This window comes from Limanda limanda, chromosome 17, assembly GCF_963576545.1.
Source record: "Limanda limanda chromosome 17, fLimLim1.1, whole genome shotgun sequence".
Classification (NCBI taxonomy): Eukaryota; Metazoa; Chordata; class Actinopteri; order Pleuronectiformes; family Pleuronectidae; genus Limanda; species Limanda limanda.
Genome location: NC_083652.1, coordinates 17,391,959 through 17,415,318, shown reverse-complemented (window position 1 = coordinate 17,415,318; position 23,360 = coordinate 17,391,959). Strand labels below are relative to the sequence as shown.

General features: G+C 42.2%; 1 protein-coding gene across 3 annotated transcripts; it reads left to right on the top strand.

The window, feature by feature from the left end:
• The first annotated feature begins 587 nt into the window (after nucleotides 1-587).
• Nucleotides 588-22,928, top strand: spag9a (sperm associated antigen 9a). 3 transcript variants are annotated; one of them, XM_061089519.1, is made up of 30 exons: nucleotides 588-1,055; nucleotides 3,833-3,953; nucleotides 5,495-5,565; nucleotides 5,664-5,752; nucleotides 6,327-6,477; nucleotides 9,049-9,135; nucleotides 10,299-10,434; nucleotides 10,640-10,733; nucleotides 10,829-10,950; nucleotides 12,258-12,315; nucleotides 12,589-12,741; nucleotides 12,855-12,906; nucleotides 13,005-13,135; nucleotides 13,251-13,307; nucleotides 14,182-14,346; nucleotides 14,547-14,676; nucleotides 15,512-15,601; nucleotides 15,678-15,785; nucleotides 15,934-16,120; nucleotides 16,240-16,455; nucleotides 16,563-16,773; nucleotides 17,045-17,161; nucleotides 17,304-17,384; nucleotides 17,468-17,535; nucleotides 17,656-17,804; nucleotides 18,323-18,494; nucleotides 18,724-18,837; nucleotides 19,787-19,963; nucleotides 20,347-20,484; nucleotides 20,622-22,928. In XM_061089519.1, the coding sequence occupies exons 1-30, from the start codon at nucleotides 756-758 to the stop codon at nucleotides 20,738-20,740; spliced, it is 3,864 nt and encodes a 1,287-aa protein (XP_060945502.1). In that variant the 5' UTR covers nucleotides 588-755; the 3' UTR covers nucleotides 20,741-22,928. The 3 variants fall into 3 exon arrangements, with proteins under 3 accessions (XP_060945502.1, XP_060945500.1, XP_060945503.1); XM_061089517.1 differs by having other exon boundaries at nucleotides 17,653-17,804; XM_061089520.1 differs by lacking the exon at nucleotides 9,049-9,135.
• The last annotated feature ends 432 nt before the right edge of the window (nucleotides 22,929-23,360 follow it).

The following is a 23,360-nucleotide window of genomic DNA, read 5'->3' as shown; positions in this document are numbered from 1 at the left end:
AACACAAGAACCTTTACTTTTACTTGAGTCATGAATGGGGGGACTTTTGCCATCTCTGTGCAGGACATTAGTATACTTTGACTTCAAGTACCTCTACTTATACTACAGTAATAGGTAATACAGTAATATAAATAATGTATATTTAGGCCCCACCCCCCCGTGACACTGTGCAATAACCCTGGATCTTTATAACCACTGTACAGTTACTCCCAAAATGATATTATATAATGTATAATATATATTATAATTGTATTTAATTATGTTTATTTTATTTCACCCTCACTGTATAACCGTAATACACATACCGTTTAATATTTATCCCTGCACTTCTTTTCTTAGACCGTCGCACTGTTTGTATTTTGTTTTGTCTTTGTGACTGTTTGTATTGTATTGTTTTGTTTTGTGATGTGTATTCTGTGTAAGGAAACTGAGAGCCACATTACCGAGTCAAATTCCCTGTTTGTGCAAACTTACTTAATAATAAACCTGATTCTGATTCCACCCCCACTGTTCAGCGTGGTCCATCGGTGAAGCTAAGAAGACGCAGGTTTCCAAGCGCCTGTGAACGCAGCATTTGACGAGGAAGAGGAGGAAATCCACGTAGCTCGTCTCGCAGGGTCCGGTCGTGTTGTGTGTGTCCTCGATGCCCCGGCCCGTGTGAAGGGACGCTGCTTTCCTGGTGGATAAACGCGTCCATAGTGGCGGGGAGACGCGGTGCTGTTTGCTGAAAGCGGGGGGAGAGGACAGCGGGGGAAATGGAGCTGGAAGACGGCGTGGTGTACCAGGACGACCCGGGGACGTCCGCGGTGATGTCGGAGCGGGTGTCGGGCCTGGCCAACTCCATCTACCGCGAGTTCGAGCGGCTCATCGGGAAGTACGACGAGGACGTGGTGAAGGAGCTGATGCCGCTGGTGGTGGCCGTGCTGGAGAACCTGGACTCGGTGTTCGCGGAGAACCAGGAGCACGAGGTGGAGCTGGAGCTGCTGAAGGAGGACAACGAGCAGCTCATCACCCAGTACGAGCGGGAGAAGGCGCTGAGGAAGCAGGCGGAGGAGGTGAGTGATGGTTCCGACTCCTCCGGGCTCCTGGAGGAGGCGGGGACACGTCGGCTGCAGGTGCTTGCCCGCCTCCTCCTGCAGCCCTCCGCGGTGAATTTACCCTCACACGTGGGGATGTAAACAAGGCAGCGTCGTGGCTCACGTCAGACTCGAACACGGGCCCTGGTGCTGGCTGTGGATGCCCACTGACATGACACCACTGGGACCTATGACTGGGACCACTGGAACCACTGCTCCGAGCATGTGAGCCCCTCAGCAGCAGCAGCAGCTTCATCCTGACAAACAAAACAAACACACCTATAGTCAAGATTCAAGAGTTGTATTATCAAATGCACAACAGCAGTCGCTGGCAATGAAATGCTTGAGTCACAGTCCCCTTCTAGCAATGCTAAAGTAATTGCAAACAAAAAATGAAATAGATTATCTTAATCTTTTATTTTATAAATTTAAAATAGAAAATAAAATATATATCTAAATGGCAGCTTCATCCTGACAAACAAAACAAACACACCTATAGTCGATCTATTCATCCCTATTGCATCAGATAACAGTGGAGTCCCAGCAGGAGAAGTGACTCAGCATTATGGGCCATCACTGTGACTTTATGTTTATTGCATCTAAACAGTCACAAGGTGCCTGACTAGTTCAAGATTAAAATTGAAGACAAACAATAGGAAACAGTTGAAAAGCGGAGAAGAAACAATTTAAAGATTCAGTGTGTAGAATTTAGTGACACCTACAGGTGAGGTTGCATGGCGGCCTCCATAGAGAGGCTGTAAGGCATCATGTAGCACCAAGCTTCCAGCTAATCCGTCCCGTAGATTTCGCGTAATTCTGCTGTCGAAGGGAAACAAAAACCTTATTCAGGTTAAGGTAATCAGGAAATACTGTTTACATGGCTGTGTCTTGATCAGGTTAATATTGGACCCTTGGTGTACATGTAAATGTGTCTGTTATTCAGATGATGACAGGCTGCACATGTGTGTCAGATTTTCCGCCTCCAGGCCCTCAGCCTCTGTACGAAGGGCGACGTGATGTGACTCAGACCATCTGTCTCAGATCGGTTCTCTGACAGGACAGCAGGGACCCCTGTCTACATAAAGTGACATTGAAGCAGAATGGCGACCAATCAAACAAATAGTGAAACTGACAGTAGCATCCTGCACTTTTGTGGTGTCACACTGTCATTTATATATATATACATATACTCATTAAGCCAGTGTTTGTGGGATTGTCCTGGCAAAGACTCTTAGTCCACAGACCTGAGGAGGAGTGAGCAGGGGGGTACAACCAGCCTGCTGGAGAGGCGAGGGATTACTTCCAGGTCATGTGCTCCTTTGTCAGAAACTAACAGAAAGGGAGTGCTCCTCAGTTTGCATTTATAATTTCTGCCCAGCCCTCTTGTTTGGTCTTAAATTTTAATGTTTGCATTTCAGACCTAAACCCTGCTTCACACTTTGCAAGAGTAGCAGCGGGTGTCACATTTCTATTTTGGGGGGGGGGGCTGCTTCTAGATGAGAAGGGGACCTACCCATTCATCACTTGTCAACTGAATATGGATTTTTACAACAAGTCATTCTTTGGCTGGGTATACAATCAGAAAAAAAACCTTTATTTTAGCTGTCCAGTTTCCAATCAGCTCTGGTGTCGTTTGAGGTCACATACACAAAATGAAATTGTGTAGTTTTTTGTAATATCCATGACTGTGGAGGTCATTGATTACGATTGAGCCTGAGGCATCTTGCCAGCTGTTCCTACCATTAAAAACGCTTTCAGTTTTACTACTGTTCCTCATTGGTGGCTATTTTTTGCTGCCTATCATGACTCAAAACATCCCTGGTTTGGTCTGACCCCCAAACCTCCAGCTACATTTAGGAAGAAAAAAAAGAAAATCTGTGAATCTTTGGTATTTTTGCCAAAATAATTATGTGAAGGATTAATTCAATGTCCCAGATTTATCACCTAATGGATTTTTGTTGTTTCAGCTCTGAATAAATTTAAGGTTTGATTTGAAGTTAGATCACTTTGATACAAAATTTGTCTCTTTTTCAGTCATTTAGTGCTAAGCAGTCTGTAACGTGCGTTTGTATGTCAAAGCACAGTAACTCTCATGTGCCCAGAGGAAGAAGGGTAGCCACTTTAGGGCCTCAGCTGGACAGGATGTGGACGCTGACACAAACACAAACACACTCTCCCATTCAGAGGTCTGGCCAGGAGGAAAATGGGAGCAACCGGAATTTCCGGATGAAGCAATAACTTTAAATCCTGCCTCTGTTGTCATGATTCAGAGCCACTGTATGTTCACATGTAGCCTTTGCTGTTAAGTCAATATATTTCAAAAGAAATAAAAAAGTTTTGTCCCACCTGCAGTCCATTCTCTCATTTGAGAAACTGTGAAACAGAGGATCTTTAGCTTTGTTTTCTCGATTTTGACAAACAGCTAAAAATATTAATTTCTCATTGAAAAAAGCAGCTTTCTTTGTTGAAACTTAATTACTTGCAATAAAGTACACTTGCATTATAGTGCTTATATGGTGCATATAAAGATAGTGAAACATTTTTTGGGTGGTGCCTTCATGGTTTCATTAATTTAGTAACATTAACAGAAGACTACAGAAGAAATTAGCTGTGGAAGCTTATGTAAAATAAAGACCAGATCCCCATTTTAAACTGCATCAGGTTATACATTTGAAATGATGGATTTTTTATTAAGTTTCAGGGAGTCTGACCAAGTCTTTCTTTCTCTCTTTCTGTGTGTGTGTGTTTGTGAGTAGAAGTTCATTGAGTTTGAGGACACTCACGAACAGGAGAAGAAGGACCTGCAGAACCATGTGGACAGAATGGAATCGCACTCCCGGCAACTGGAGCTCAAGATCAAGAACTATGCAGACCAAAGTACGCACGCACGCAAGCTATTTTGCTTTTGTCATTTTTTATTTTCTTAATGTCGTCTTCTACACTACTTGATCTCTCTTTCTCATGGCTTATTGCACACACACACACACACACAGACACACACACATACATACACACTCTTCTCCCTCTTCGCGGGGTTAACAGTAATTGGATTATAGGATTTCTGTTATTCCCACCCTCTTAATGCAGCGGTGCTCCACCGCCCATCATATTGGTGGATTAATGGAGGCAATGCTCTTGGTTGAGATTTTCTGTCATGTGCATCATGCAACTACACAAAGCTGTGAGATGAAAACATGCATTTCTTAGTAGCTCAGTTTTTGGCACATTCTGGGAAATCAGATATATATTTTTTGTGATTGTTTGTATTGTCAACCCCCCCCCCCCACCCCAAAAAAAAGAGATCCTTGAGCTTTCACCTTCCATTTAACTAGTCCATGTGTCAAGCCGTCCTTCTGCCAGTCCCATTGAATGGTAAATCATTTATTTATTATTATATGTGGCAGCACATGATGAGCGGATTGCATCTCAAGACTTTAAGGACAGAGTCCACCGCTACTTTAGAGTAAATAAGATGATGACAGAATTGATTTGATTCTTCTGGCTTTATGTTGGATTTAGTTCCACTAGTCTACCATTAATTAATACAAGTTTATTTTGTTCTGAAGTTGTGTTGCCTTATTTCTGTCCCAGAATGAACTTTTGAAACTCATGTGCACCGATGAGTGGTATTAATCCAATGTGTGGAAAACACGTCGCTAAAATATAGATTTATACATTTTTTGCAAACTGGATAGCGCTATTGTTTGTGGTATTCCTATTTAAGTACGAAACTAACTCGCCTGGTGTCATAAGGGCAAATTGATCTTTGACCACTGTCTGCAGATGTTTGTGGGAACATGATGTTATGTTCTTCTGAAGAAATGAGGACTTCTATCATTTCTGTTATTAACTAACTAACAAACATAGAAAAACCCCGCCCCCCCCGCTGTACTTCATTAAAGAAATAATACCTTAAGAAGGTTACATTATTTAATCTTAAGCTTTGATATTCAGCCGCACATTCAGCCTCCTCACTCCGTTATTTATCACTTAATCAAATGTACAGGAGGGATTACTTCAGACTTCACTTCATTACATGTCTCTGTGAATCTGATGACTCACAAATAAGCAAAATGAAACCTCCCGGTAGTGTGAAAGTACACACATGGACGAGACATCATCACATGGCATGCAGATGCTTTAGCTGCTGTAATTGATAATATCCGGGCTTTATATATCCGTCTGCCACAGCAGCTCTCAGTGTGGCTCAGGCTAAATCTGACACACTAATAGGGGATTAGATGTTTTTGTCACTTCCTAAGTCAGCCCAACACTGAAGCCCATTTGAGTGAGATTACACCAAAACTCACAAAACACGATTTGAAATAACTCTGCATCATAAACTTTCATTCCTAGTTCCTGTTTTTTTTTTTAATAATTTGCATTTTGAAAATAATTCACACACGATACTGTTTCAGTCGGCAGGTTAGAAGAACGAGAGCTGGAGATCAAGAAGGAATACAACTCCCTCCATCAGAGACACTCAGAGGTAAGTGAGGGAGGAAGGAAGGAAATGCTGTCGACTTGTGATCCTCCATGATATTCATGACTGGTGTCCTCTGCGTCTTTTTGCTTTGACTTCTGCAGATGATCCATAACTATATGGAGCATGTAGAGAGGATCAAAATGCAGCAGATTAACGAGACTTCAGATTCGAGCGCACTCGGCCGAGTCAGGTAAGGTCCTTTTGTGTTAAGGAACAAATGTGGAGAGCTCCATGAAGAAGAATGTCTTGCTTGACTAAAATATCATGAACCAAACCTGAGAACAACTAGACCTATGATATATATTTTGTTGACTTGTCTATTTACATTATCCAAAAAATGTTTTCAACAATGTTAAAACTCAGACAAATCCCCAAATGTATTCAAGGTAACAGGATGTTTCATTTTGGTCACCTCGTAAGGATGTCCATCTCTGCTATAACTTCCACTGTGTTTGTATTGGTCACTCGTAATAGATCGTGATTGTTCATTGCCGTTTGCTGTGTATTGTGAATCCAGCTTTGATACATTACCTCATCAGTGAATATGTTTGTGAGTTGTGTCAGGTACATTTTCATCCAATCCCATGATCCCACACTACTTCACAAAAGAATCAAACTAGTTCTTTTGTTATTGTTTTGATTAAGTGACCCCTAGCAGCGGAATTACATATTGCAGGTTTAAGCGGTTACGACGGAACCAACTGAGAAAGTTCGAGAAAGCGTGATTAGAAAGCTTTTTCTTAAATCTTTCTTTACCACTCCAGGAGAGAACGGCCTCTTTCTTTGGGGATATTCCCCTCGCCTGGTGGGGCGTCTCCACTCATCCCAGACCCGCAGGCCAAGGCGGAGATGCCGGGCACAGAACGCTGGAGGTTCACTGACTCAACACAACCACGGTCCAACACTAGCCTCAAGGTGGGTGTGTCTGTGTGCCTTTTTTATTTCTGCAGAAAATAAACTCATGTCAGGGTCAGACTACATGAAATCAGCCTCATGACTCACATAGGGAATTTAGAAATGATCTGACTCAAAGACCAACTTGTCTTTTTTGATCTTGTCCTTCTCATTTTTTCTTTATAATATGTTAATCAGTTACGTGTCTTATATGGTGAAGTGTCAAATGCTAATTGTCTTGTCTAAATTCAGTTTATTGTAAATGAAACAAACAAAATAGACACGTTTACGTGGACACCAATATACCAATATCATCAGATTAAAGCAATAGTCCAAGTAAGACATTTAAACAGCATTTTCTGATTGGCTGAACCAGAATGAGGTCGTACTCAGAATAAATAATAATCAAATTAAGGCATGTGGAGTATTCTGTCCTGAATTGGAGTATTAGTGGACATATGGCAGTTACCAAATTTATGACAAATAATGAAGAGTAGTATCGATTGAACAGTAGTTAATATTCAGAGTTAACTCACAAAACATTTATTTTCTTTGTCTATAGAATACAAAAAATCTAAATCTGGAAAATTATATAATCTCTCTAATTGCACTGCCTGACTGAGTGTTTCCAGCTATCCTGTATGAGATCTGAAGGTTTGGCTGTGGGTCCATTTAAAAATAGAGAGCCTTTGATAAGGCTCAGGCGTGCACAAGCGTATTTCAGTAGGCATCTGACAAGACAATCTCTGTTTTCAGACATCCTCCTCTTTACCCATTGATGAATATGCAAACTTCCACCAGGGTAGCAGTCAAAAGAGATCATTAAATGTATCTCATGAATATTCACGATGGTGACAATTTTCTTTTTGATGCAGGTGCAATTTTTTATACTGAGCTTTGTCTTATGATGTGTATTTTAAGTGATTTCAGCTCAAGTTGAATTCTGCACAAAACGCTTTGTTCCATCAGCTGCTATGTAAGTGACGCTCTCCGAAACACCTCTGTTATGTGAGCCATGTTTGTGTCGGTGGCAGTTAAGACCTGGAGGGTGACAATATTTGTTCATACCACTGTTGCGTTTTTGTTTAAACTGGGGCATCGGCTCAGCAGCACAGTGCATGATGGGAGTGATGCCGCTGTATGGCTCGCAGCCAGTCACTGAGGGAGAAAGGGGGCCAGCTGGAATGTGATTGGTTCTTATGTAATAGCTGCCACAGGACGTTTATTGTCGAGCCGAGGTCTTTTGAACACGAATGGCTTTGATATGCAGACTAGCTCTCTGAGTTGAGCATGAGATGTCATATTTATTTTAAGGAGTGGGTGTTGTTGCCTTGGCAAGTGAGAAAAAAAACGACAGGTTAATGACGTGCATTAGCTTGCATGGCAGCCATGATCTAATTTCCATCCACAATATGAGTCATAACGCAAAACCATCTCATTGCCCATGAATTTGGCATAATTATTATATACACATTACATATAGTTTGTTTCAATTAAAGGGACCTTGACAAAATAACTGCTCTACAAAGGATGAGCTCTTATTTTTTAAGCCTTATTTTAAACCAATACTTACATGCCCGTGTGTTATTTTTTTGGTGGCTCTTCTTCTTGGCCGCAAAGAGATCACTCTGAAAAAAAATGTTTCAGTGTAAGTGCTGTGGCGACACACACTCATCTTTATTTGTAAAGCTGCATTCAGATGTTCAGTCAATAAGTCAGATCAAGAAGATACCAAACTCCCTCTTGGTGTTTCTGTGGCTCAGCAGCAAAACACTGTCTAAACATAAACCGAAAAAAAAAAATAAAGAAGTTTGATATTGAAATTCTGAAGAACTTTTAGGACTGCTCCTTTTGTCTGCCTTCAAAATTATCGAGGACCAATAACCCCTTTATTATGCAGATGGACAGGTCATTATTGTTTGAACCTACCCTTTAAATAAATATAAAGTTGAAATATCACATAACATCCCTATCGAGTAATAGTGTCACTTGTTTAAGTGCAGCAGCAACTGTTGATTACAAGATGACGTCATGAAATGTCTTGTTTTCTCTAAACAACAAACAAATTCTATCACACAAGTCAAAGAAAGGCAGATTTCTGCTCAAAACGAGTTTTCTGTCAACTTATAAGCAGACGATGCGTATCCACCTTCTCTCACTGTACAGAAATGTAAGGCAAAGTCCGGACCCGATTTACCGGACCTTACCCGCCGGTGATGTCTGAGGACGCAGCTTATTATTACCTATACTGCAGCCGACCACCAGTGGGGTGCTCTGGGGAGCTGTCATGTCGTTCATTTTATTTATTCGTATACTTGGTAAAATTGGTGAACATAATTATAAAGGATATTAAAACCATTATATTCAGAAAATGATTGTCAAGAAAAGAGCAAGTAAATAGATTAAGAAACACTGTTGCTATGAATTAGCCACGTGCTAAAAACCCACAGGCACACGCATCTTTATATTTTGCCACACACAATACGACTTTTACATTCATGTCAGAGACATGCACACTTTGAGGTGTATGGTTTTCTCTTTTCCTGCTTCTGCACATTTGAGCTTCATTCTTACTCTCCCCCCCACAAGCAGTTGGACTATGTCGACCCCCCAAGGGACAGGGAGGGTAAGAGTGCGCAGGACTCTACTTGGGGAAATTCACTGGCAGACGACTGCAAGGTAGTTGGATGAGCGGTGTGTGCCCGCATCAGTAGATCCCTTCACGCCGCTGTTTCATCTTTTCAAAAGCCTCGCCTCTCACCTTGTGCATTTATTGACCCTCACTTCATAGACCACCCGGGCTAGAGTGTGCTACATGCAACCATGTCTGTAGGCCACGTCGGGCTCTTTCAAAATAAGTGCACACGACAATCAGCTGTGTCACAGATGGAACTGGTTAATTATTCATCCGTCAGATTCAATAACAGCATGGTTGCATCTGGCCTTTTCATTTCAGTTAAAAATATATATGTTTTTTATTTCACCTGCTTCTTTTCTTCACTCATGTAGATCTTTGCTGATCACTCATTGCACAATAACATGACATTAAACGTTGTAGTTGTGTAACATTAGACGTAGTGCATTTTAAATGTCACTCTTTCTTTCTGGATCCTGTGTCAGTTGTCTTGTGTTGTGTATTAGAGGTAGAATGGCAGCTCTCATTGTGGTCATAATTTATGTTCAGTCAATGTTGTGTGACGCCGCCGCAATCCCCCACCCCCCCGCATCTGTGTGGCTCTGTGTGGACTTTGTGTTTGTGTTGCTCATGTTTGAGACATAGGACTATCCTCAATATGTTCACATCTTTTATTGAGAGTTTCAAGTTCCTTTTTTTGTGTTAATTTACCGTGATGTTATACAAAATTAGTAGTTTAGCATTTCAGATTTAGCTTTTCATGGTCCAATAAGATTTTACTTTTACAGAGAGCCAAAAGCCAAATCAGAAAATCTATTTTAGAAGTAGACTTTCACTTTGACTTCATTTGGAGCTCTCCTCTGTGATACTGCATGTGTAGTATATTTAGTGAATCTCCAGCCTTTAAATTAAGATTATTATTATTATTTTATTTATAAAGGGACCATGTACAATACTTTACATAAATGTTGCAATTTGTTTCCTTGTACCAGAGTTAGCTTAAAGATTGTGCAAGTTTACATCTGCAGTTCCTTAGCAATTTCTCTGTTCTTACAACAGCCCACTGAAGTGTAACATCTGTGTTGTTATGTTCAGTATGTGGTTATTTCTTCATCGCGCCACTGGTTCATTTAACGTGTCATCTTCACCCTTGACTTTGAGCAGCCACCTGTAAATGTTGCCATAAACCCGTCCCCCGTGCTTCCAGGATGAGCTGTCGGACTTCACCGGCTCCAAGTCGGCCACACCAATGTCCACGACTGCATCTGACATGGAGAAGGAAAATGGGAACAGTAAGAGCACTGAGGTGCAGGCGGCTCCAGGGACCAGATCCATATCAGTGGGTACGTTCAAGCATCATGAAACTGACTTTCCTCCATTTCTCTCTTTTGTCCTTTACCATAGTGGATATAAACGTTTGTGTTAACTCTGTACGGTTGTCATAGAATAATCTTTAATCTATAAACACCACAGAGAAGGGCACTTTTTCCACATTTTGTTTGTCCATCCTTCTCTTTAGTAATCTGGCTCATTCTGTGTCTCCTGAAGGTTTGCCTGAAAACAAAGACAGCTCAGACGTGCAGGACATCATTGAGTCCACCCCTGAACTGGACATGGATCTCGCTGGATACAAGCTCTGCAGGTACGACAGAGAACCTGCTGTAGGGCAGAGTCCAAACTCGGTTGTAAAGTAAATGGAGTGCAAAACATCAACCCCTGTTCTTATTACTGTTCCAGTACTCCTACCAAAGGCATCGAGAACATGGCCTTCGACCGCAATACAGACTCTCTGTTTGAGGAGCTGTCATCTGCGGGCACTGGGATAATAGGGGATGTGGATGAAGGGGCAGATCTGCTGGGTAAGTGAGATCTCTGTCTTCATTGGAACAATAATAGACATTAAATCTAGATATATTTCATCTGTATTGTTGTGACGTAGGCTGTAATCTAACTGGCTTTGGTGGAATAATACACATTGAGGAGTCCCGATATATAGAAAATAATACTCTGTGAAGCATAGATTACTTTACACCAGGCTGTGATTTTCAGATAATTTGTTCTTACTGTAGTTGACTGCAACTGTGTTTCTTGAGGTCAATGCATACAAATGAATACATAACAACCCTGAATATTTCTTCTCAATGTATCACTGCTTTTCCGGGGTTTTCAAAACGTTTTTACTGAAGCTCTGCTGCCATGTTTTCTTACTGATGGCACTAGTTCACAACTCTCTGTTCCTCCAACACCTGCTTGCTTTGGTTCAGATGTGATAGTGTTAGCAATCTGCCCATGGTAACATCACCTCTCTCTCTCCCCGTGTCTCATCCCCTGGCTTTTGTCCATAATCCCAGTGGAGTACTCTGGTGTGTATGACCTCCAACCTTTCCTTAGCTCAATTTTTTTTCTGTTATGTCCCTTTTGAGCCCTACTCATTTTTCACTTTCTGCCATATCCGCCATCGATACAGCTCATAGCCTCCCCCTCCCTATGTTTGGTAATGCTTAGCTTTTAGTAGTAGTTCACAGTTTATAGTTTTACAATTGACTGCTTTTGACAGAGTTTGGTGCATGAGTGATGGAAGTTTAACGCTTCCTTTGTTGGCCTAACTTTTCTTTTTACAGCTTAAAATATTTTTTTGCCCTTGTGTTTTCCTCCTTTCTTTCTCTCTACTGTTGTGACTGTCGAATTCAACTAGTCTTAGAGATTCGGCAGCATCTCCTTCCTGTTTTGCTTGTGGAGTCAGCAGCTACACGTTCAGCTCTGGCTCCTCCATCGTTTTGGTCATTCCACTGTCTCAAACTGTTTCTGCATTTCTCTCTCTCTCTCTCCCTTATTCTTTCCGCCTGACTTGGATTGCATGGTTATCTCAGACCTTAGTTTGATTGGTAAGACCTCACCCACTCTATCCATCCTTCTCCTGTCCTGTGACGTGCTGTGGGTTTGTGTGTTGTGTGGTAGTTTCTTGTGCTGTGAAACCTACAGTGACAAATATCTCACTAGGAGATATTTCACACCTTACCTTGGTAGTGCCTTGTTCCATATTTGATCTTAGTACAAATAATCAACAGTGTGTGTTTGTATAGTAAGTATGTGGTCACTGATCCAGCTTGTTGTCGGATTGATTTCCGTTTAAGAATATTCTAACGTCATGTTCCATTTTGGTCAGGTATGGGCCGGGAAGTTGAAAATCTAATTCAGGAGAATTCACAACTGCTTGAGACAAAGTAAGAACAAAATTCATAGTGTTTTTGTTTAGTGAATAGAGCTTATGTAAAGATGGACGACACGTCTCCTTTCCTACCACTATCCTGTATCCTCCACTATACCTAATGTTAACATGGAGGAGGCAGGATTTATGGCTCCACTTTGGGGAGAAGTCATGCCATCCATCTTTATAAAAATTCTATTGTTTAATGGCTTTTATTTATCAGTCCCCAGAGGACAAATAAATATAAATGTACTGAATTATTATCCTAAAATGTCCTCTGTCTCTCTAGGAACGCCCTGAACGTGGTGAATAAAGACTTAATATTGAAGGTGGACGAGTTGACCTGTGAGAAGGAGATGTTGCAGGGAGAAATGGATGCTGTAATGCAGGCCAAGGCCAAGCTGGAGGACAAGAACAAAGACCTGGAGGAGGAACTCAAAAAGTGAGTAACGGTGATAACAGCAAGTTTGAGATGCGTAACTGCAGCTCTCGTGAGTAGTCAAATACCAGAATGGTTCCAGTGATCTCACATTTGTTATAAATGGTCTCTTCCAGAGTGCGAGTGGAGATGGAAGAAGTGAAACACAAAACTAAAGATGAAGAAGATGTGAGTCTTCCCCACCTTTTTATGTTTGAGATCCTTGCTCAATCCTTAAAAACTGAATCTGTGAGGTCATGTGTGGGTGTAATTGTGTGCTGCCACAGAGTGATGTACCTACAGCCCAGAGGAAGCGTTTCACCAGAGTGGAAATGGCCCGAGTGCTGATGGAGAGAAACCAGTACAAGGAGAGACTGATGGAGCTACAGGAAGCGGTGCGGTGGACAGAGATGATCAGGTGCAGAACAGGAAGCTGCAAATTCACACATGTTCACAATCCCCTCTTCATTCAAATGAGAGTTACTGTTTTCCACCTGTACTTTAAAACTGAGTTAACGTGATCTCTTCCTTAGGGCCTCGAGGGAAAATCCAACACTAACAGAAAAGAAGAAGTCGAGCATCTGGCAGTTGTGAGTGCTTTTAAAATGAACTACAACATTATCTACCTTTTCGTCAGGGCTTTAGTTTTGACAACCAAGTTAACTCGCTTTCTCAAATCATTCACACGCACTTTTTTCCTCATCTCCTCCGCGATGTGCTTTTGATTTGGCAGCATTGGGTAAAGATGATGTGATAAACTTCCTCCCTGAACTGCTCCTCCATTACAAACGGATCCAACTCTGATGTGTGTCTTTATCCATAATCGTTTACTCTCCGTGCAGTGTATAAGTTCTTGTTATCACAAACTGCTCAGAAGTGACTCTCCCTGTGCCCCTGGGCTCTCCTGTCTCCTGCCTGCTGTGTGCCTTCTGATGTTTTCCTGCTCCGTCTGCTCATAGGCAGCTAAAGAGGGACAGAGCTTCCTCAGCAGCCACGACACATGTTCATGTTCTATCTTAGGTCGGGTGGTGTAATTCGTTTTATCTTCAGATTTAGTTTACGTCTCGAAAATAAGCTAGATCCAGTCAGTTGTGGGAAATTACATCATATAGATAGCTGGTGACACATCAGTTTTTAAACTATTTTCTCCATGTCTTTATATATATATATATACATGGATATATGCTGATTCTCATAGGGACTTTAACAATTTATTAACACTGGTACAATGACATCTACAGTTGATGCTGTTGATACTTGGTGAGGACACAAATGGAACACGATAGGAAGTGCTCAGCTAAACCACAACTCCCAGCATGCTCTATGTCACTGTACAGTAATTGTTGTTGGAAGTTCCTTGGTTGTCTGGTTGGTTGATGACCCCCTCCCCTCCCTTGCTTTTTCCCTGCACTCCTGTCTGCTCTGTTTCTCCCTCTTGGCTTTCTGTTACTTCACCACCTGCAGCTTCAGCAGACTGTTTAGCTCCTCCTCCAGTCCCCCCGCTGGGAAGAAGGTGGAGTCCCAGTCCAACGTGAAGTACAACGCCCCGGGCGGCATGGTGAAGAGGAGTAGCACCTTCTCCCAGTTCCCCACAGAGAAGTCCAAGACCTTTGACTTCCTCAATGAAGAGTAAGTAACAGAGTCAAGTCACTGCGAGTGTGGTGCATTTTATCAATGTGGAAATGCCCAGTGAAATTCAGAAAAAGACGTAAAATCTTGCATAAAGTCCGTCATGACTCATTGCAACATGCATGAATTTATTTCCCATAATGCCCTGTGACAATGAACATGTACAATATAATGTATATGTGTCTTTACTTTGCCTGTAGAAAGGACCAGTGTAGTTCACCATCGCGTAAAGAGCAGAAACGAGCCCAGTACAGACAAGTCAAGGCCCACATGCAGAAGGAGGATGGACGAGTCACTGCGCACGGCTGGAGCCTGCCCAGCAAATACAAGGTGAGAAAGGAATAAGGAGTTAAAGTAAAACAAATAAGATACATATAACTACATAATATGATAAACTTTATTGATTTAGCACCTTACACGCTCACACAGTGTTTTACAAGTTAGAATTCAACAGGTAAAAGCAATTTGAAGATCACGCAGAATTAGAGCAGAAATACAAGAGTAAAATGTCACAGATGAGAAAAAAGTAAATTATAAAACTATTAAAACCGTCTGTAAGATCAGAGCAAGATAAGAAGTAAATAAAAAAATGAGTGGTAAGTTAAAGGTGAATTCAGACCCCAAGACCTGGGAAAGCACACATATAAAAATGTATCTTCAGGAGAGATTTAAAAGATGATAATGAGTTTGCCAAAGAGTGAGGGCCCTGACAGAAAAGCCCCCCCCTTGCTCCTCTGCCATAACTGAATATAAAATACTTTTTTAACTATCCAGCAGATGGAGCTGGACACACACTGAGGCCACAGTGACATAAAAATAACTTTCAGAAGGTTCAGGAGCAGTTTTCCAGGCCCTGACTGACTTGATTCATTTTACATTTTTATTTAACCTAGGTATGAAAGGTTACTGATATTACTCTCTACTGTGTCGATGGGTGCTACTGCTCCATTTGTGTTGTTTATCTATGGGAGCTGTTCTTCCAAGGGAATGTCTATGTAGTTAGTAACAATATACCAAGCACCACATTTAAAATGGTTCAGCAAATTCCAGCATTAGCTCAGTAGTTCTACTCCATGTCTGTTTCAAGAATGCTGGCTTTAAGTGGTGTTGATTGTGTTACCTTTTTCTTTTTTTTGAATGGCTTTTGCATCTTCTACTCATACAGGTGGCAAATGGTGAACAGGTGGAGAACAAAGTGAACTTACCTGTACCGGTGTACTTGAGACCTCTCGATCAGAAAGATGCTTCTATGAAGGTAGTACATTTAATAAACTTCTATATAACGCAAACTAGAAGCATGAGATTAAGTGTGATCCCTCTCTGTTTCCCAGCTGTGGTGTGCTGCAGGGGTCAACCTGTGTGGGGGGAGGATATCAGAGCTCACGAAGCAGACGAAGGGTTCTCAGGGTAGCCTGGACCAGCTGGAGCAAGAGAATAAGGTAAGGCTAAGTACTTAAAGTAATTGGTTGGATTTTGTATTATTAAAATGTTTGAACTGGAACCACACTTTGTAGGTTCGTTGAGTTTCTCACGCTTTGCTTTAAATTCTGTCAAAGCTGTAGACTGACTTCGATTTCCCTCTGTAAGGATCAGGAGAAAGTGGAGCAGGAGAAGGAGCTGATACTTCAGGATGAGACATCCAGTCGGGTGTGGGTGTGCACCAGCACCCACTCCTCCACCAAGGTTATGGTGCTGGATGCAAGTCAGCCATCTGACCTACTTGACAGCTTCTATGCCTGCAACACCCACGTCGTCTGCATTGCCAGTGTGCCTGGTACGCTGAATGGGGACATTTTTTGTTTTGTGGTCGTTGGTTTAGTGGGTTTCTCTCTATTTGACATCGACCCAGTCAGCATTGAATGTTGACAGTGACGTTAATTGTCTGTTATTCAGGGGTGTTGGAGTCAGATTTTTCGACAGGTGAGGAGGTGCCACAGGACGTGGACTCTAACCAGGGTGATGTGGTATCACTGGCCGGCAGTGTGGCTAGTGTGGGGTCTACAGGCAGCGATGGAGCCATGGCAGCAGAAGGGACCACTGCAGTCCCACAGATAGCCAGCTTAGGTATTACAGACCATCCGGCTGAGCACAGCGCCATCTCTGGCTCAGGTAGTTGGAAATCACCTCAATGATTTTCATTTCCCTCTTGTGTTTGAACCCTCACTAAAACAGTTCCTTTATCATTCCGTCTCCCTATTATTTTAAACCACCCACAGTTGAGCTGTCCAGAGAGTCGAGTCCAGCAGAAGATGGGATTCCTCCGGCGGAGGAGGCAACAGAAGCAACAGAAGCTACCGCTGGTGTGGGTGAAGAGGGAGAGGAGGACCAGGGGGCGGAACAAAACCAGCCGGGAATCTACACCGAGCATGTGTTCACCGACCCGCTGGGGGTGGGACCCACTGACTCCTCGCCTACTGACGCACAGAGGTTAGGACTGTTACTCTCGATCCTAACCTATGAAATTGTTGACTCTTTAACGCTTAGATATGTGAAAGTAAGATTGTTTGTTACTTTGCTTAATTATTAAGTTCTCACCATGAAATTCACAAAAACAGGTATTGTGTATAGACTACATTAATCAAAAAATGTCAGTCTTAAATTATTTCTTTCCCTGGTAGACAACAAAATCGAGAGACAACATTATGAATCATGAGTGTGAGACTGCTGCCTGATGAAACTTGTGTCTCCTGTGATCCAGGGGCACCGGGCAGGATGGAGAGGATTCCTTTCCTCCAGACTCGGACCCGTCGGAGGGGGATGTCCTGAGGATGAGCAGCGCCCTCCCCACCATGTGGCTCGGAGCTCAGAATGGATGGTGAGCATGGGAATGACCACTGGGGGGAGCTACTATAGTTTTCACCTCATGGTGGTTCTGTTGTTGTCATTTTGTGCAAAGCGTTTCACATATACTTTCACCAGTAACGTTTTCCCTCTCTGTCCATCTCTTCATTTTCAAGTCTTTATGTCCACTCGTCCGTGGCACGATGGAGAAAGTGTCTGCACGCCATCAAGCTCAAAGACTCCATCCTCAGTATAGTGTGAGTACAAAGTTGGTTGTGTAGTGATTGAATATATATATACGTTTTATTTTTACCTATACCAGCATCTTGATGTGTTACAGGCATGTTAAAGGGAGAGTCCTGGTAGCGTTGGCTGATGGGACATTAGCAATTTTCCACAGAAGCATTAGTAAGTGTGTGGCATAGCACTCAACTCACAGGCTGCTACAATCATTTAATGTTAATGCAATAAATGAATACATCTTGTCCTCATATGTATATTGTTCATGCCTTTGTCTCTCCCCAGCAGACGGACAGTGGGACCTCACTAACTATCACCTGTTGGATCTGGGCCGGCCCCACCACTCCATCCGCTGTATGACCGTTGTCCATGACAAGGTGTGGTGCGGCTACAGGAACAAGATCTACGTCGTCCAGCCCAAGGCCATGAGGATAGAGGTACATCTGCAGTCAATCAAACGCCTCTCCGGCTTGTTGTTACTGTTAACTCATTAAGACCGGGTGCCACATTTGCGTGCCTCTCCCTTCTAGAGTAGTTTTTTAAAGTAGCCTTTCACACAACTGCTGACGAGCAAAGCAACGGGAGTGATATTGAAGCAGAGTACAGCAGACCTAGACAATGTTCGTTCTGACCCACGGACCAAGGCTCAGTTGGTTAGAGGCTTGTTTGAGGAGGAGGAGGAAGATGAAGGAAATCTAGATGAGAATATATAAATGTATATTTGTTTATGTTGCAAACACTCTGTCAGCCTTTCAGAAAACTCTCAGGATTTAGGTGGTTGTTTTCAAGTAGTGCTTCGAGAGTGCGTTTCTATTTGGCACATTAGGTTTTAACGGGTTAAAGGGAAATAACATCAAAACTGGTTCAAACTTGCCTTTTATATAAAACATGTCTTCATTTAACATTTTCACAAAATTCTAACTTCACCTCCTCTCATCCTGTCATGGCAAAGCAGAAGTCCTTTGACGTTCATCCTCGCAAGGAGAGCCAGGTGCGACAGCTGGCCTGGGTTGGAGATGGTATCTGGGTGTCCATCCGACTGGATTCAACCCTACGCTTGTTTCACGCCCACACCTACCAGCACCTCCAGGACGTGGACATCGAGCCCTACGTCAGCAAAATGCTTGGTAACTCTTCCCCCCCTCTCTCGGAAAACCTAATCTAATCTCTGACCGGACCACATTTCTTTTTATGGGGAATGCTCATTGGCTTAAGTTGCCCAGAGATACCTTCAATCTGAAGTTATGTGGTTTGAGCACAAAAGATACAAAAATGTTAGGGAATCGCCTGTATAATGTTGATGTAAATGATGATTTTTAAGCATGGACTGTGTGTGTGTGTGTGTGTGTGTTGCAGGTACCGGTAAACTGGGCTTCTCCTTCGTGAGAATCACAGCTCTTGTGGTGTCCTGCAGTCGTCTGTGGGTGGGGACAGGAAACGGTGTCATCATCTCCATCCCGTTGTCTGAAGGTATCACACTCCTGCACGGCATCACCAGCCCACTGTGTATTACCGCCACCACCACAGTAATGGACCCAGTTAAATGAAAACATGTGAGACCTGGACCCTGGTGTTAAAGAGGGAGCGAGTTGGAAGGCTAAACTTTCAATAAACATTCCAACCTTCACCTGTGACTAGTGTGACCAAAAGAATGAGATCACTTAATGCGAGAGTAGAGCGGCTGCTCCACCTCTGGTAGTCCAAGTAGAAGAAGACCCCCAGGTAGATCTAGAACGTGCTGGAGAGATAATACATCTCATGTGGCTAGTGATACAATAAGTATCTTGAACAATGTGTAGTTTCAGCCTTTGACAAACTGTTATATTTCTGATAGTGTGTGGCTTAAAATCGATGCCTCAACCAAAGCACAGTGGAAACAACTCAAACTCGTATCCTCCTCTTCTGCCCTCTCGACGCCCTCTACCACGCCCTCCTTCATATCCCACCTCCCCTTTAGCCTTTCGAAGGCCGCAGACCTCAGCCTCCCTGTTGTTCCTCTGGGATGATTCAGCATCACACCATACACAGCCTCACCTCTTCACCTCTCTCTCAGTCCTGGCTGCCGTACTTCCTTTTCTGCCATTTCTCACGTTCCTCTCGAGGCCCATTCAGACAGGACAGCAATTGTTACCTCCCTGACGCTACTTGTTGAAAAGACGACTGGGTTGCCATGGATACAGGTCTCACAGTGACTGCGTGGCTCACACAACACCGTTTGTAAAGTGTATGCTGCACGGCAGTGGAAATGGTGGAGAGCTGGGTCCTTTTACTTTATTTTGTTTCATTTCTTACCCTTTCATGTTTGTTAATTGATCATTTTGTCAAGAAAATTTTATTCTTTGCACAAACTATCTTCATTGTTGCGCCAAACCTATATCCACAGCAGCTTTTATTCATGTCTGTCTTTCTCGATCTGCAGCCAACAAGACAACGGGAATTGTGCCAAATCGGCCCGGCAGCGCTGTACGGGTTTACGGTGATGACGCCTCAGACTGTGCCATGCCAGGCAGCTTTGTGCCATACTGCTCCATGGCCCACGCCCAGCTGTGTTTCCATGGACACCGAGATGCTGTCAAGTTTTTTGTCACCGTTCCAGGTAAGCGACAACAGGACATTTGTGGTGGTGTGAAAAAATGCTTCAGAATTATCAGCTCTTATTCAATAAATATTGACTTAGTAGTCGATATTACTAATAGGTTGTAGTTATTATTATTGAAGCAAAATGTTGTTTGCAGCAAATTTGAGGTTTAGCTGCATTCCTTGGTTTAATATCATTAAATTGAATATCTATCGCAAGTGCAGCTCAGACAAAACTATGCCTTTGTGGAACTTTTTACCTGCAGCCTTGTGTTTAATCTTTATTATGATATATTTTTTGACAAACTTTATATGAAAGTTGACAGAATATGATTCGCCTTTGATGATAAGGTAACAAAAGTCTGATATAGAGTATTGGTTATATGATTGCGTTTGTCACAGGTCAGGCAATGCCTCCTCCAGGTAGCGCAGATTCAGGCTCCGATGACCCCCCGTCTGAATCCTCTGACACAGCCACCTCCGAGCCCAAAACACACCTGGTCATGAGTGGAGGTGAAGGCTACATTGACTTCAGAATGGGTGAGATCATCATGTTTCCAACACAAAATAGTAATAGAAGTCCATCTGTATATTATGTCCTGACTGGTTAAATCAAGCCACATCTCCTCTGAGATTCACCTGCTGTTGGTTTAACTCTGCGTCTTCCTCCTCCTCAGGTGATGAAGGTGGGGAGTCGGATGGTTTATCAGAGCCGACAGCCGACCAGCAGTCGGCCCCCACCAAGGCTGAGCAGAGCCACCTCATCGTCTGGCAGGTCACAACTTCTAATGATTGAAAAAAAAACAACTGACAAACTGTTGTCAGGGCCTCCCTCCAATCCTCGCATGTCCTCCTCTAAGTTTTACATTTGATATTACTGATTGTTCTTAATGCCTGAGTAGTTGACTACTTTGTAAAAAAACAACAATTATTTTTAGTCCATGTTTTGTACAGTTTATTGTTTATGAATTTGAAAAAAGTGAGGTTTGTGTCGGCTTAAAGAAAACGTCCAAGGTCCGAGTGTTTCCTTCTGCCGGGGCGCATGTTGGAAAGCAGGTGCACGCAGGAAAAAGCTCAAGTCAGGTCATGAGAAGGTGCGAGATACTGTGAGTATGATCGTTTGTCTCCAAAACGTCAGAAACGGGTTTAGATGTGAAGGACAAAAAGGAAAAAGTACTTGAAGGATTCAGGAGAAGTCGTTGAAAAGGGACCAGGGAGTCTTCATTCGAATGGAATATATTTTATGTTACACACATAAGACTTTTACATTTGTAAACCACAAGTGAGAATGGAGTCATGAATTCTATCCTGTGTTAAGCATTTTTTTATTATCCATACTATTAGGACTGGGTGTGTAAATGTGACACCTACAGGTCAGAATACATTCATGCAGACAGGCTGATTACTGTTCGATCTGCTAAGTAGAAAACCAGTTTTCACAAACAAGCAATCCACAAACAAACATTTCCTCTAAACTAAATGTACTTTTATTGAGTAAAAGCTGTACAATAAAACATTATTTAATTCAATGAAACCGAGCCGCAGGATTATGTTTAGGAATGTTTATCATATCAGAGCAGTTAGGGTACTGTAAGGTTTCCTGTTAATAGGGGACCCAGCTTACTGTACTGTAGGTTAGCATTAACCGGAATGAAGGGAATCCTGTATCCGTGTGTGTGTGTGTGTGTGTGTGTGTTCGCCTTCTCGGGCCATTTTACAGCTCAACCCTCATCTATTTGCCCGAGAAGAATCCACCCGTGCCACCATCTCGGTGCTTCCTGTTTGCTTCCGCTCATCGGCACTTTAAGATGTTAGATGTTATCCGCCTGACATTGAGAAGAACTGCCATGTGCTACATTTATTTATTTATTCGGTTTAAAATAACAGGAACAATGCTCATTAATCAACATTTTTGTAAAAGGGAACATAACGGCAAGTCTTTATAGGGAGGTGACACCCCAGTAACCAAAGGACGAAAGAAGATGCACCGTGAAACTATTTGTTTTTTGTTTTATCTTTTAAACGTCTCATTAGTAATAATTTGAAGGTTTTAAATGTATGTTTTGTTGAAAAATAGGCTTGAATAAGGCAATTGGACTAAAAGTAACATTTCCGTGTGGCACCTTCTAACGGACATGCACACAGCACTAAAGAGTTTCTCTCCTGATTGCCTCATCATTCCTTGTTTTGTTGTTAGAAATACATTTTGAGGCCTGGAAGGCAAATTTTGCCATTATTTTTCTGTTGCTTTGGGCATCGTGAGTGTTTTGTATTCATCTGTGAGACACTTCCATTAAGTGAAGGCTATTTTGTTGACATGACCGAAGGATTCCAATATTGAGCAAGTGTTTTAATTTGTTTTTATATCTGAAAACTTGGACCACTGTTGGTCTTCAGTCTATTTCAAAATATTAACTTTTGGTGTGCTTTACTTTTCTGCCATTCCAGTATTTATTTCCTTTGTTATGGAGCCTATCTTGGTTCAGAATGTAACTTTCTACATAAGTATAATAGGAGGCTATTGTAAACGGAATAGTCCAATGCGTTTACACGATTGTTAATAATGGCTAAATAAAAGAAATCAATGTTATCCTGTTGGGAATTTTTGACAAAGATCAAAGTGTGCAAACAATAACTTTTCAAACAACCCGTTTATGTTCTAAGCTATGCATGATTTTTTTTTTTAAAGAGACCAATGCAAAGTCAGCGGCTAAACCTCTGTTAATTGCCACCGTTTTGGGTGGGATGGATGTCTATAGTGTGTGTGTGTGTGTACAGTACATGTGTGTGGACATGTAGGAATGAAAGACATTTGTCAGTGTGTGTATTGACATTGTTGAAACGTGTGGTGAATGTGTGTGTTCACTCTGTGTCCATCTGTAAAACCCAATAGACACCATGACGGTGGTTCCTCTGGTCAGTGTTTGCTAAGACAGCATCATAGCCTTATTTTTAACAATCTATTAAATCAGTTTCATGGAGAAGTTGCTGTTATCACGTGATTTATTTGTGTATCAGAGTTGTGTGTATTTAAGTGTTATTTATCTTCTCATTGGTTTGAGGTGGGCGGGGCTTCATTACATTTACAGTATGTAACCAAAGCCCCTGGATTGTCCCCTGGTGCAATTTTTCTGTTAATAAGATTTTGCTTAAACATCATGATTGGCAACTGAGACTGACTTACGCCTGGACCTCGATACCCCAATCACTACTCCGCTGTCTCGGGCCCCTAACGTGCTAAAGAGCATCTTTCATCTCCGGGATATTTTGGCTTCATTACTGGATAGAATGAGGAACGTGTCGTCCATCTATACAAACAGTTTGTCACTGTCAATCAAGTCTCTTAAATAACACACCCTCACACAGTAGATATCAGAACAGGCAGATAAACTTAGTTTTTGAGTGATAAATAATGA